The 12,991-nt window shown below is 37.8% G+C and overlaps 1 protein-coding gene across 2 annotated transcripts in view; it reads right to left on the bottom strand.

The window, feature by feature from the left end:
- Window positions 1-12,991, bottom strand: part of CCDC141 (coiled-coil domain containing 141) — a 144,864-nt gene that overhangs the window by 40,087 nt on the left and 91,786 nt on the right. For both annotated transcript variants that reach the window (XM_024204039.1, XM_024204042.1), the window contains 3 exons: window positions 8,458-8,630; window positions 2,703-2,844; window positions 659-778 (listed from right to left, as the gene is read on the bottom strand). In XM_024204039.1, the coding sequence (XP_024059807.1) occupies window positions 659-778; window positions 2,703-2,844; window positions 8,458-8,630 (435 nt within the window). The remainder of the gene's footprint in view (window positions 1-658; window positions 779-2,702; window positions 2,845-8,457; window positions 8,631-12,991) is intronic.

Raw genomic sequence — 12,991 nt, forward strand, 5'->3', positions numbered from 1 at the left:
GGTGAGATTCCAACAGATTAGTAGAAAGTGGGCAGGTGGGGGTGGGGGGAGTGCTAAAGTAGCTTTAAAGCCCCTTTTGTATGTTGTGGGGCACTGGGGCCTATCTGGTTATAACAGCCTCCCTGCAATGATTCATGCTGCGGGGGTTCTTGGAAGGCAGCCTTATGGCTGTCTCTACAATACCTGTGCATGGACCTGGGCTTTTATACCATTCCAGCTCTTTTACCCAGCATGAAGGAACCTGAGTGGGAGAGACAATCTCACAACTGGAATTTTTGATGACCACATTCTTGAACATGTAATTTTTGACACCCCAAAAGTTGGTGGATCAGTGATATACATCAAGAACATGACATTTCCAAGAGTATTAAAATCTGACTGTGTTTGGGTCTTGAGATAATAACAGAGGATAGGATGATACTAAAAAAGATAGGGCTAAGATGAGAACTGTAAGAATTACCTGCTTGCAGTTTTAGTTATATTATTGTTGATGGACTATAAGATTTAATAAAAATGAAGACCTATTTTCCTTCTAAGGAAACATGCCCATCCCCAGCTGAGCATCTCAGCAATTTTGGAATTTTTAAAGTATACATTTGTGTCTAAAAATACTTAGGGTAATAGCATATGAAAAGTTTTTTTGTTTTGTTTTTTTTACCTTAGCTTGATTAGACAGTTCTAGGTATTCGTTCAAAACTTTCTCTGACTCAGTCAAAGAAGAACCAGGATCCATACTGATTTCAAGTATCGGACTGACTTTTTTAATTGACAATGATACCTTTAGTTAAAAATAAAATATATACATAATTATATTAATTTACATCACTAGGCATTATAAAAACACAAACTTGAATAGAACAAAGTGAGGGAACAGACTTAGCTCTTGGCATTTCACCACTTTGATTTCAGGAAATACAGAGGATGCCAAAAACAAAAAAGCCAACCAACCAACCAAATTCTTCTAACTATTTCAAATCTAACTAGAAGGTCTGGTTTGCACTTGGGACAAAGATTCATGCCTGCGCGCTCTCATTTTATCTAAATTGTTTTTCTCTATCCCTAATTAATCCAGCATTGTTATTTTAATAAATCTGAAGCTTCACAATGTTATAATCTAGAATTTACTGCCTTTAACTTAATACTTTCAAGATACTTCATGTTTTAAAAAAAAAGTTTTGTTTTATAGACTAGGCCATTTAAAAAAAAAAAAATAAAACATCTTTAAAACTTATCTAGCAATCTAAAAGGTCTATTTTATGCAGATATGTGCGCACAACTTCCCTTAATGACAACAAGAGTTATGCATGCATGCTGGCAACAGGATAGGTCATGAAGAGCAGCTGCAGAGGACTCTATATGTGGTATACATAGCCACTGCTAAGAATGTGAATTCACGTCTACCATCCATTTTAAAATGGGGCTTCTGAATTTGGTCCAGGAACTGTATGTGTCAAAGGGAGCCTAATTTAGCACCAGATCCTTCAGAATGCTTGGCTTTAGTGGGAGGTTGCAATGGAAAGTGTTTTACTTGGGAGGATGAGACACTAGGTAGCATTCTGTGAGAAAAGCTGAGACCTTTTGGCTCAAATGTTCAAAATGTCCTCGAATTCTGGGTGTCTGAGGCGGGGTGCCCAAAACTGAGGCACCCAGAATCAGAGACCACATATGAAAATGTGGGTCTAAAAATGATGAAGTAAAAAATAGTTACATTTAGAGAATTCATTTGATTTAGATTCACATTTTTCTAGTGAGGCCTTTTGTGTGAGACCAACAGCAGATACCAGTCTTTTCTTCTAGACTATTTAAACTTTGCAGTATGTTCATCATGCTCCAATATCCCGAAACCTCATTTATAGAAAATGTGTGTAAAGGAATCCATGGATAGCAAATTGACTTCTTCCCATTTGATTCAGAATAGTTCACTATAAGCATCATGTGTACATTATGAAATGTCAAATTGCATATTGAATAATGATTGAATCATTAAATATGATTTAACTGTTTTGGTCTGCACTTTGGGATGTCTTTGCTATGAACCTTGCTACAAATATTATATTGCATTAGAGGTAGAGCAGGCACATAGGCTCGAAGGGAAGCCCTAAGTGCCTATTCTAGCTCTAATGTAACATAACAGAGGCCAGAGGCAGCTGAAGACACTCAGCAGGCTTTCAGTATCTTTCAGGATCAGTTCCTTAATGAGTAAAAGGAGCTGTTATTGTGAATGTGATATACTTTCCTTTGGCAGCATAGAGAAATCACATCACCTGTGCTGTGGTTCACAATCCCCATTCCTATTGTCCCCCAAGTTTGTTTCACCTCCTTTCTCATTGTCCACAAAACAAAATTGGGAAAAAAATATAAAGAATGCAGGAAACTTACATGCAAGTCACAGTCCTGGATTGCTTGCTCATCTTTGCCAAAACAAAGGGCTCATTATTAAAGCAAATTCATGATTTATTATTTAATAGGTATAATGTGTTTGTAGAATCAGCTTCATTTTCAGAGCAAGGCATTTAAGTTTACTGGTGCCTACAGCTGCACTAAGCATTTCATAGGTACAATTCACCTATCCTCTCTACCAGCTAAGTACATTATTTGGTATTATTCAGCCAGAAGCGAAATCTAATGTTCTAACAGCTATAGTACAGAAATTCAATGCAGTCTGCATGAATACATTAATGACGATGCCTTTTATAATGTACCTTCTTTAGATAATCTTCTAGTGAGGCAGTGAGCCCTTGTTTCTTTAAAGCAAGTTCTTTGTAAGCAGGACACTGTCTGATTAGTTGATCCACTCTTTTCTGAACATATTCTATCATTTCCTGAATTCCAGTCATCCAAGAGCTAAATTGGAACAATACAGCTGTTAAAACTTCTCCTGGCTTGTGCACCAGCAAGATGACAGTAGGTGAATAAAAATAGCTCTTCTGTTTCATATCAGAAATGATTTAGCAAGATTTTAAAAATTCAAGTCTTAAAAAAACGTAACAGTAATAATGCAGATAAAAATCTTAAGGAGCAGAGCAGAGAAATGACATTGCCTAACAAATTATTTCACATTCAATGCATAAGTAAGGCTCAGACGGAGATACCCTTACTTGCACTGTTAATCCTAATGACTTCAGTTGCACTACCTATGGAGTAAGGTAGATTCTGGCCCTAAAGGAACTGAGCAGAAGGGAGAGAAATGAAACATGAACAATTGAAAATATCTGACATACCAAGTGGCTTAGATTTCTATTTTTAAAAGGATATTTCACTTTGCCTCCAAATGTTTCAATTTTCTTATAGTAAGTGCACAAAACTTATCATCTCATTCCCTCCACACTCTAAGCTAACATTTGTTTAAAGATGCTGTTTGAATAGAAGTGTAGAATAAATCAGTTGAGAAAGCACTGATTGTTTTATAATCTGAAACATTTAAGCACCAGGGTGCCAATTCGCAATAATATGAATGCTTGAGGCAGTTCTCTCCAAATTGTAAACAAGTCATCACATAGAATTAGGATTTGAAGATGGTGCATAAAAAAGAATTAATACTCATATTAATTTATTATTGAAGTTGTCTCTGACAAAGATAAATAAATACATAAATAAATCCAAAATTTAGAAGACGAATACTTCTAAAGTGTGAACTTTGTCAATTTAATTTCTGCTGACTTCCTAATGTACTTATCTTAATTCAACTATTTATATACGGCCAGTTCCAGTGATTCAGAAGACCAAGTTCAGCCATCCTGACTGAAGTTGAGGAATACCCGATCAACCATGCCTATCTAATGCCATGGAGTATGGCATTAGACTGAATCTGGTGAGAAAATGTGGACCGTAGAAAATCCAAGATCGCAAAAAGGACATACTTATTCCATAAAGTTGTTTAGAATTTTGCAAATTAATTTCTCATCATACTTGTAACCTCTTATTTTTCAGTCTAACCTTAAATTTACAAAAAGTTGTCCCTCTATTTCAACATTTCTTAAAGAAGAGATATTCCTTTTAATTTATCAGTGCAGCTCCTTCAAACACTAATAGAGATTAAGGTTATACCTCCTGTAGATGATTACGTAGAGCTTCATAAAATCTTGGAAAGTACTACTGATTCTGCATAACTTTAATACAAATAATTAATTTATGACTTGGTGAAAATGAGCTTAATCAGCAATGAAATGAGGGAAAATCTTAAACTACTGATAGGCAAGCAGACTGGCCAGGATCATAATGAGGGTTTTCTTAATAGAAAAAAAATCAATTGATTGAAGAAATTTTGAGTTAATATAAAATGCATTTTCTACAGCGCAACTGAATCTTCAACAGGCTTTCATTTCAAAAATGGAAACTCACATGAAATCAGTAACTATATTCTACCAATAGTCTCATTTGAAACAAAAATTTGAATTAGATTTTTTAATCTATTTGATTCAGAGGGGTAGCCGTGTTAGTCTGTATCAGCAAAAACAACGAGGAGTACTTCTGGCATCTTAGAGACTAACACGTTTATTTGGGCATAAGCTTTTGTGGGCTAGAACCCACTTCATCAGATGCATGGAGTGGAAAATACAGTAGCAGGTATATATACACAGTACATGAAAAGATGGGCGTTGCCTTACCAAGTGGGGGATTTGGCCAATGTACATGGCAGAGGGGCATTGCTGGCACAGTCTCTACTATTCTGTTCCAATTACTCTTTCAGGGAGCTGTAACCTGCTTTCAAATTCCACATAAATTTCTACTGGCTGCTCCTCTTAGCAGATGGTAAGCACTTGACAGCTAACTATCTATTACATTAGCAGAATACACCTTTCTTTTCCTTTGTATAACAAAGCAGCCACTTAAACATACAACTAAACTTCTTCAATACCCACATGCTGCACTAAGTCCTAACAGAGATTCCCATGTATGTTTCTGTAAAAACACTGTTTCTTTGTTTCTTCTCTTGCATCGGTCATTCTTTTATATTTCCTTCCCTAACTGGACCTTTATTTTTACTGTCTTTCTGATGGGAAATTAAAATTTCCTTCCCCTTCTACTCTCTGTCCTTGACTCCCAATGTTTTATTTTAGAAAACCTGGTTTCTTAGTATATTGTATTAAGTTTGGCTCTATCCAGGACTCTAGAAGTAAAATCCAGGCCCCATTGACTCTAAAAATTCCCATAGACTTCCCTGGGGCTAGGATTTCACCCTAGGACTCTCATACTGAAGAATTCAAAAATACGTTGAAAATGATATGGCCTATACAGGGATCATTTCACTCACCACAGTAAAGAAGCCATCTCTGGACTGAAATGTAGTAACTGCTGTTTAACACAGGACAGAGACACTCGACAACAGCCCAAGAGAGGAAAATAGGAAGAATACTGTATATCCAGTTGAATGAATAGAGTGAATTTAGGAAGGAATACAATTACACAAGTTGAAAGTTGGGGCTATCACCCTGAACACTTGTTGAAAGTTCCATAGAACCTTTAAAGGCCATACCATAAAGACAAGAGTACATGTCTTCAAGATTCTAAGGTAAATGATGGAAGCCAGGTGAGCTCTGCTGCTGTCTCTCTCCTGTTCCCTGCACTGCAGTGTCCTTACCTCAGCTCCCACTAAGTCTTCTCACTCACCTGTCACAACTAAGATCCCTTCCATCTCCAAATCCTTTTCTCTGCTGAACACCAAGTAACTAAAGGATCTTACCTCAAGTGGGTGGGGAGAAGCACTCATCACCTACTTTCTGCAAACATAATCCCACCAAAAATCTCTCCCTTTTCCTGACACAGCACTCCTATAGGCCCTTAGCGACTCAGATCACCTAAGACGGGACAGTTTCTATAAGTACTAGCCAGTCTCCTAAGATGAGTAGTCAGTACTCAGCTTTATGTCTCATTTGAAAGATGGCACCTCCAATAGCACATTGGTTTCATAATGATCAAGAGGGAAGACTTCCCTGCTCTCCTTTCAGAAGCATCATGTTAGCTAGAGCTCAAAATGTTTCTGGGGGCAGTGACTTATCTTGAAGATGACACATGTCAGGACTGGCTGCCAGGAGCACCATAAAGGTGGCATCTTCTGTGCACCCCTCTGATGTCATCAGTTCCTGACTCTGAGAGCTGTTCTTTGGAGTGTATGTTGGGGAAGTTGAAAGAAGAAAGCTAGTGTATTAGACCAACATTTCCAAACCTGGATGCCTAAAAAATTAAGTTCTCAAACCCATACTTAGGCATCTATATAAAAGTTGCTCTCTTTTAAGAGGCATTAAGCACCTGCAGCACCCACTGAAATCTATGGACGCTTCAGGTACTCAGCCATTTGAAAACCAAGCTACTTTGATTTAGGTGCCCAAATGCAGATTTAGGAGTCTAACTCTGGCACCTGGATTTGATCACTTTGGTCTCAGATAATGGATGATGATAGAGCATAAATAAAGGCTGACTCAGTCAGGGCCGGCTCTGGCTTTTTCGCCGCCCCAGGCGAAAAAGCCTCCTGCCGCCCCCCCCCCCCCGCGGGTGCCACCCCAAGCACCAGCTTGGGTGCCTGGTGCCTGGAGCCGGCCCTGGACTCAGTGCGGGGAAGATTAAAACTAGGTAGTGAGTGAACTTGTCAGGATTGGAGGGAAATCAGCAGGGGAAGGAGGAAAAACAGAAGACGTGTGGTTTTTGTTTTCTTTCTTGAGGAAGTGGGAGGTGTCTGTTTTTGTTTAAAAGCTAGGATATGGAAAATTTCAATATTCAAAATATACATATTTTGATAAACTATTAAGATGTGTATAATTAACTTGAGTGACCCCTTGTGACTCTGTTTCTTTAACCTTCGCTACACATATTGGTTGTTGCTCTTAGTTGTTGCGTTTTATCATATTTAAATCATAAGGTCTTCTAGACAGGAACCACATCTTTCTTATTTGTTTGTAAAATGTCGAGCACAATTATGGATGCTCAAAAACTAAAATATTAATACCATAAAGGACGGTTAACTTGGATATGAGAAGTTTTAACTAGAGGTCCCTGGAAAAGAGTTTGTCTTCTTTCAGTAAGGGCACATTCCTACAGCAAACAGTAGAACATATTAGCACTGCTGCTATCAGTATTGCCTATACAGGGGGATTTTTATTTAATTTCACCGCAAACCTCTAACACAATTACTTCATGTCAATTTGTCACTTTCCTTCTTGACCTGTCCTGGGGTTTCAATATCCCAGCAGTGCGACATGGGCTTCTAGTCTGAAGCAGAGTACTCAAACACAGTGAATACGTTTAAAAAAGAGAGAGAAAGTTAATGGCTGCAGTGATTTTATGGATCCATTCTCACAAGGTCTGCAGACTCCATACCATCAATCAATGCTGTGTTAGAAAGCCATGCAATGTGGAATACTGTTTGCATTGTATCTGCTGCCACTGGGGTCTGTGATTGCTGCTGGCTTAAGAAAACCACTGAAATGAAAGCAAGCCGAGGAAAACCCTCTCTTCTATTCTGCTTATCTGTTTAAATACCAGTAGGTGTTAAAGCAGCAGCAAGAACAATAAAACCAGCTGTGTGTGTTATGGGTAAAGTCACTGAACTTATTATAGGCCCTCTTTGCCTGGCTCAAAGCTTTAAATAACTCCAGTGGGAGCTACTCACAGAATGCAGTAGGACTAGAGGGCCCCCTCTGGATGAAAGTCAGTGCAATGTTGCTAGGGTTTTGTTTGTTTGTTTGTAAGTGATAGCACAGGATCCTGAAGTGAAGAGAGTTCCTACATAGATTTTGAAGTCCCCCACTGAAGCAAAGCTTTCTACAGCCCTGCAATGGGGCTAATTACCATTACATCAATCTCCTACCAAGTTGTGAAGAATAGGAAACAATCAACCTGATTTTGATCCAAGTTACACTAGTGTAAATCAGGAGTAACTCCACTCAGGTCCATAGAGTTACACCATTCTTGCTATTAACAATAGATGGGGGGAAATAAAGGTTATTTTATTAATAAATGAAGGTCACTAAGAAGCAGAGAAACTGTTCATATTCTTACATTTAGCTTAATATGTATTATGTTCATCTGTTATTAATTATTAAATTTAATATACAGGTAGGCACTTGCATTTGGGGTTGTAAAAATGACCATCTGTTGACATTTTATTTTATTTTATCTTGACCAGACTGTCTTTTCCTAAATATTTCACTGACATAACTGCAGCCACATGCACTAATATAGCTTTTGATGTATATAATTGATGTTATAGTGTATACAGTTCTAAAAAAAAAAACAAAAAAAAAAAACTTGTGACAGGAGACAGAGCAATCTGTTCAAATGATATCAGTGAAAAATAATAATGACAAATGTTGCGGACGCAGTCATGCCACTGAGACTTAGCCCCATACACAAAGAGTTACTGGCACAGACTGGCCCTAAATGAGTTTTTATCCTCGATCAGGTTAGTGGAAGATCTGAAACAGTCGAAAAATATGGAGCAATAGAGCACTCTTTACTCACCTGTGGGAATCTCCTTTACTAACTAAGGCTTTTCCCTTCTGCAAAGCATCAGCTGTGCAGTCTTTAATTTCTCCCTGTAATTCCTCATGCTTCATTGCCAAGATAGGCAAACTTAAACCCTCTGAGTTAAGGAGCTTAAGGTAAGCTTCAATACCTCCAAGAACATCAAATGCCTGCCAAATGAAACACACTTTTTAAGTATTTCTATTTATAATATCCATTTATTTTGTACAAAGCAAATATATTAGATGGACACTCAATATTTTCTCAAAAATGAACATCGCTAACTTAATTTAGGGCCTGATTCTGATCTCATTTAGAGTACACAAAGGAGTAAACAGGTGTAACCCCGCTGAAGTCTACAGAGTTATGTGGGAGTACATGAGAGCAGGATCAGATTTTGAGTTTAAAAGCAGAATCTGTTTTCTAGAAATAATCAGACCAGTGTGATTCTGAGTCTCAGCCAAAGTGGCTTGAGCAATGCAGATGAAAATATTTTAGAACCCCATGTATTACTGGAACTTTGGCACACTCATCAAAAAGTGTATGGTGCATAGACCCAAATTTATTACAAATCCTGTGTTTTTAAAATTCATCCAGGGTATATACAAGAGCTAAGTCCCACTGAACTCTTATTTTGAGAAACAGGGGAAACATAAATTTTCCATATCAGGAAGTTGGTATTATTCATATTCTCTATTTTCCCACTGCACAAGCAGAAGTTCCTATTCCACAGGCAAGGAGCAAATGGGGCACAATGACTTAAAAAAGACAGCAGACACATGTAAGAAAAGATTATGTTAATACCCAAATATTATTAGATAAATAGACATGTGCCAAGTCCAAAATGCCCATAATTGGCTTTACCGTACCAGGGAAATACTCTCTGCTAGTAGATATTTTATAGTTGTGCAACCTCAGAAGAAACTCAGTTAACAAAGCAGAAAAAAGTGTAATTGCTCTAACACTAGGACCTAGGACATGATCCCAGGATTAGGTTGTAGTGACAATTAGGAAGAAAATGCTTAGTGCAGTACTACAGAAAGTGATCCAAGAGATCATATGTTTACCCAAGAGATCTTATTGCACTGTGTATTGAATCATAAGCTGCCTTTAGTAACAAAACTAAGTTTTTACTACTTTCTACTTATGTTAGCACTGCAGAATCAATGCAAGTATCAGTCTAAGATCTAAACTCTGTTCTAGCAAATTCATTACCAACAGAATCATTAACTAAGTTCCACATGTAAGACCAAATCTAAAGCGGGGCAGGCATTTTTTTTTCCATCCTGTGAAAATATTGGAGATTTCAAACATTTTCCTGTTCCACACTGGGATAAAAGCAAGACATTTCTTCTTCTTCTTCTTTTTATTGTTAAAAATGAGAGAACACACCCAACCCTAGAATAACCAATAGCTCAGATGCCAATAGCTGAGATGTCAGACATGCAGGTTCCAGTCCCTCGTCTGAACCAGGCCTAGACTCCTACACGAATGCCTGACCACTGGGCTATTGACTCAGCCTCTTTCTCTGGCATGAGTAATGTTTAATTATTTATATAAAGTGGAAGAGCTCCAACAACAGACAGTGAGAGACAAAAGCCTGGTGTTTAGGGCATTCATCTAGCATGCGGGAGACCAGGGTTCAAACCCCTACTCTGTCATCCTCCCACATACCAGTTCAGTGCCCTAACCACCAGGTTCTAGTCAGTCTCAGTCTGTCTCCTCTGTTGGCGCCCTTTGCATAAATAAAAATTAAATATGCATTGGGCTAGTGAGAAAGAGACTTACGCTATAGCCCAGTGGTTAGGGCAATCACTAACGGGATCTGGGTGATGCAGCTTCAAGTCCATGTTCCAGTGAACATTGAATTAGCTATCCAAAGCAGAACAGCTTCAAAAGGAGAGATTGAGAGAGGACCCACTGCCTGATTCAGGTTATGGGCTAAAACCTCTATCTCCCAGGTGAAGGCCCTAACCACTGGGCTATTGGTTATTCTTAGCGGGGTTCTCTCTCTTTTCGGTTTTGATCAGAAATTCCATCCTCAACCTGAGAAAACTTTCCTGATGAAAGTTTTGTTGAAACAGGTATATTCCCCGCAAATACCGTTTTGCCAGAAAAGTCCCAACCAGCTCTAACCAAATCCTGTCCCTTTTTACCTGAAATAATGATTTTGAAAACTGACTACAAATAGTGTTGCAGCATTCCATGCTGTTTTCCTTTTTATAGGCTTTTATATCTAATGCGTCAAGCAGAGAGATCTCATTTTTTCTCCAAGTCCTGTAAATTTAGACTGGGATCTTGAAGTTCTTTCAGTTCATCCATTATAATCAATAATACAGACTACACAGACCAAATTATGTTCTCAGTTACTACATTATGTTCCCAGACTAATACAATGAGTATTCCCACTGTACTCAATTTTTGCTCGCAAATTTTGTTTGCTGTGCAACGCCATTATGTTCAAAATATTCAAAAACAGTGTGTTAGTTCTATTATGATCTCTTCTATTGTGTTTCTCATGTGGAGAACTTCCAACAGAATTAATTTCCCATTTAACATATTTAACTTATGCACAAAAGGAAAAAAATTAATATAATAGGAACAGAGAGATGTATATTTGTTAAATGGAAAATTAACTAACTACATTGCATGTTTATACAATGCTCAGCAAACTTAGGCCCTGATCCTGCAAACACACACATACTTCGCTTTACACAGGGGAACAGTCCCATTGGCTTTAACTGGCTGAAGAATGCTGCTGATTCAAGGTTTTAGAAAGAACCAAGATGACTCCTGAAGGATTGTTTAATAAAAGAAACTACTTTTTAAAACATTATTTTAAAATATGTGTACTTTACAGAGCAATATCGTAAAGGAAATAGACTTTGATACAGACTAATGTTTTATTTGTTTGAAAGAGCTCTGCAATGATTCTTAAAACATTTATGGAAGTGGAATGACATCCAAAAAATGTACTGAAGAAAATTTTTAAAAGTAAAACTTCACAGAGATTTCTAAGAGCTTTCTCAGCCAGACTGCTACAGCGTATTATGCCTGCACTAAAGAAGCAACTGAGACCAGTCCATCAGGTGCTGAGTCAATGGAGAAGTGACAAGCCCTGATACTTGAATTTACCCAAACACCTAAGAGATAAGCTCTCTATCACCACTGAAGTTGAGGAAAAAAGTGGACAAAAATCCTTGAAACTGAGGCAGTCATGGAAACACAGAGGAGAGGGAACAAAAAAAAGCAGCTCATTCTGTAACGAAGAATGGAAAACACTAAATGCACAACAGAAGAGAAATTCACAGCATTGGAAGAAACTCACAGTAAAAGAAGCAGCTTAGGCACAAAGCAAGCACCAATAAGAAGGTCAGAAAGAGTCCTTCACCCTCAGCACTGCTGTGCAAGGAGATGCCATAATCAATCCTTAAGCTGCAGCTGATGAGATAAAGTTTTGTATAGGCACTGCCACGAATTGAGTTAATTTTCGTACTGAAAATTATTTTAATTCAGTATTGAGATATTATAGTAAACCGTAAGAGATTTATTAACAGTTTCTCTTGTTTAACTCTGATTAGCAGGACAATGTATACCTGGAGATGACATGCAGACTGACTGAGCTGAAGGAAAACAGAGCTACAGTAACTGGGACTCTCTCTTATAGAAGGTGTAAATCTTCTGTTGGAATCTTTATCAAGAGGAGCGCAACAGAAAAGATTGCAATTGAACAAATACTGTTTTACTGCCTCTTTTAGACAATTTTCTTTGCAGAATGAACAATTCAACACTAATAACTTGAAGTTACCTTGATTTAATTAAGAAAACTTATTATGAATAAACAATTCAATAACCTCTTGTCCCATCTGAAGGAAGTGATAGTAGGTACTCAGGAGGCCCCTTGTCCTAAAATGTGAAATCCTTTCACCTGTGCTTAACTACAAAGAAGTTCAATTGCCACTAGCTCAAAGCAATAATTAAGCACAGTTTGGGCACTTTAAAGACATATTCAAGATTCTTCTGCAGAAGTGAGCACCTGCCATGGGCCCAGGAATCAATAGGATTTGCTTATTGTGTGTAACAGGAATTACATAATTAATTTTATTCTTGAAGACCATATTGAAGAGATTAAATTTAGAAACCAAAAGGAAAGGTATACAGCACTCCAGAACAAACATAGGTAGTTAAAAAGGCAGAAGGAAAAGGCCTCTCACCATCAGATTTTATGTAAGTATTGAGAGCCTGTATAACTAATCAGCTGATATATTTGTTTCTTGGTAAAGATCAATGGGGGGGAAATGTAAAGTAAAGAATATATATTATCACTATCATGTTATATTTCTCAAGGAGGAATTTGAACAGAATGGCAGCTGGGCTGGTGACTTTTTTGAAAAAGGACCAGCTGAAAAATCAGGTGGTCTCTGCAGCTCCCTTACTAGCCAGATTTAAGTGCTGTCCATGTTCCTCAATCTGACTCATCCAGGCTGTCAGATAATTCCACAGGGTTGCGCTGTCTGCATTCCCAACTCCA

Source organism: Terrapene carolina, unplaced genomic scaffold, assembly GCF_002925995.2.
Source record: "Terrapene carolina triunguis isolate 2854851 unplaced genomic scaffold, T_m_triunguis-2.0 Scaffold62, whole genome shotgun sequence".
Lineage (NCBI taxonomy): Eukaryota > Metazoa > Chordata > Testudines > Emydidae > Terrapene > Terrapene triunguis.